The following is a 2,027-nucleotide window of genomic DNA, read 5'->3' as shown; positions in this document are numbered from 1 at the left end:
TTATTTTGATGTAAGACAAACCAATCAAATATTAATTCATACAATACTTCCTCTTTTCTTATGGTAGATGGAAGTTGTTAGTGATGAAGTCAACTCACTTAATTTTCACTTAAATTATTTCAAAAGCAAGAAAAAAAAATGACTAAGTTTCATAGACTATTCTTAAACTATTCTTAAACAATGCCACTTGCATTTCTATAATCTCTATAAATATCACTTCATTTTTCTTCACAATCACATTTCTCCACAAGAATCAGACTCAAACAACAAAAACTTCACAACTTTTCTCTGAAATGACTTTTCAAAAGGGTGTCATCGCGTTTCTTCCATTCCTTCTTTCATTAGTGTTGCTACATCAACTTTTTCTCACTTCTGTCGTAAGGTAATACTCTTACTGATATGTTTTTACTTGTTATATATCACTTCTATCAACAAAACCAAAATTGATTTAAAATATAAATGTTAAATGATCTTGTTTGATTGGGTTAAGAGATGTTAGACATCTATGTTGGATACAAACAAAATTTCATATCAGATAAAACAAGATACAGACATAGATTTATATACATATAAGATATTTCTATTGATAAGAGGCTTTGGATAATATCTTACTTAGAGATCTATATGTACTGTTGTTTGTGTCTCTCTATTATAAACTTTTTTTATAGTTATTAGGGATTTTTTTTTTTATGTTTTAAAACAATATGATGATCAATTTTGTATAGAATCAATACTATTAGAAATATCATATTTCATATTGGTAAATTATAGTAGATAAGTGAGAAAATCTCATCTTAATAACCGGTTTAGTTAAAATTAGTTAGATTAAATTCCCTCACATGAGAGTTATTGGGAATCTATTTTAATTGATATTTAACTTTATTGTATCAAGATCTATTGACTAGTGTGTTGAAGATTTTATAGAGTAAATTTAAGATTAAAATTAATAAAATGTAAGTAAAAACAAACTTAACATTAATGAGTTGATTTAGGGAGAATGAATTAAATTGAAGATCACTTCTTAATAAGACCAAAAGAATATTATATTCTTATTCTATTTACAATTTTTTTTTATACAGTGCTCAAAGTGAAAATCTCACACGTCGCCTGCTTTCTCTAGAAGATGATGAATTGTAAGTTACAAATAATTCAAATAATAATGTTATTTAGTTTATCATGTATCTGAGGTGATTTTGTTGATGTGCATTTTGTCATTATATTTAATAAATTATATTTTAATTTAATTAATTTAAAATTACTAATTTAATCATTAATATTTTTTAATTTTTATATATTTTTATTCTCAAATTATTTCAATCATGCTCTTCTACTTTTTGTTAGTAATAAATCTTGTATACCTTACATAATGATTTTTTTTTTTATGGAATGGAAGTGATACTGAAGCACAGTGTCCAGCAGATGCTCAAACTGAGAACGCATTACAAACCGATGAAGAAATACAAAAGTATGTATTTTGTTTTACATATATATCAATATATTTATCATATTAGGTATCTACAATGATATTTATTAAATTTTATTTTTCTGTTTAGTGTTAAATAAATTTTTTTAAAATTTAACGAATTAAATGAATTAATTTTCCTATCAATAACTTCACATGATTATTAATTTTTTTATATTAGGTTAAAAATATCTACTATAAAAAATATATACTCTTCAAAATCAATATTGATGATGTATATATTGAATGTATACATTTTTAAATTTATTTGAGAGAGATCAATTGCTGTGTGATAGAAAACAAAGGTAGATAATTACAGAGTAAAAAAAAGAGAGAATTAAATTATAGAAAAAAAGTAGAATGTAAAAATGGTTGAAAGTCTCGACTAGAGATAAGGTCAATTAAGTGTATATAAGTAAGTATAAATCTCATCCTACAAGCCCATGTTGTGAGATTGAATTAAGCTTAGAATTCAATTCTAACATGGTATCAGAAACCTTAAACTTAACAAAACATGATTGACAATTATATATATATATATATATATATATATATATATATATAT

At 23.6% G+C, this 2,027-nt stretch overlaps 1 protein-coding gene across 4 annotated transcripts in view; it reads left to right on the top strand.

Moving 5' to 3' along the window:
- The first annotated feature begins 242 nt into the window (after window positions 1-242).
- Window positions 243-2,027, top strand: part of LOC106755959 — a 7,528-nt gene continuing 5,743 nt past the window's right edge. For all 4 annotated transcript variants that reach the window (XM_014638196.2, XM_014638194.2, XM_014638193.2 and 1 more), the window contains exons 1-3: window positions 243-382; window positions 1,080-1,133; window positions 1,394-1,465. In XM_014638196.2, the coding sequence (XP_014493682.1) occupies window positions 294-382; window positions 1,080-1,133; window positions 1,394-1,465 (215 nt within the window). In that variant the 5' untranslated portion in view covers window positions 243-293. The remainder of the gene's footprint in view (window positions 383-1,079; window positions 1,134-1,393; window positions 1,466-2,027) is intronic.

Source organism: Vigna radiata, chromosome 2 (assembly GCF_000741045.1).
Source record: "Vigna radiata var. radiata cultivar VC1973A chromosome 2, Vradiata_ver6, whole genome shotgun sequence".
Taxonomy (NCBI): Eukaryota; Viridiplantae; Streptophyta; class Magnoliopsida; order Fabales; family Fabaceae; genus Vigna; species Vigna radiata.
This window is presented reverse-complemented; position numbering and strand designations above follow the sequence as displayed.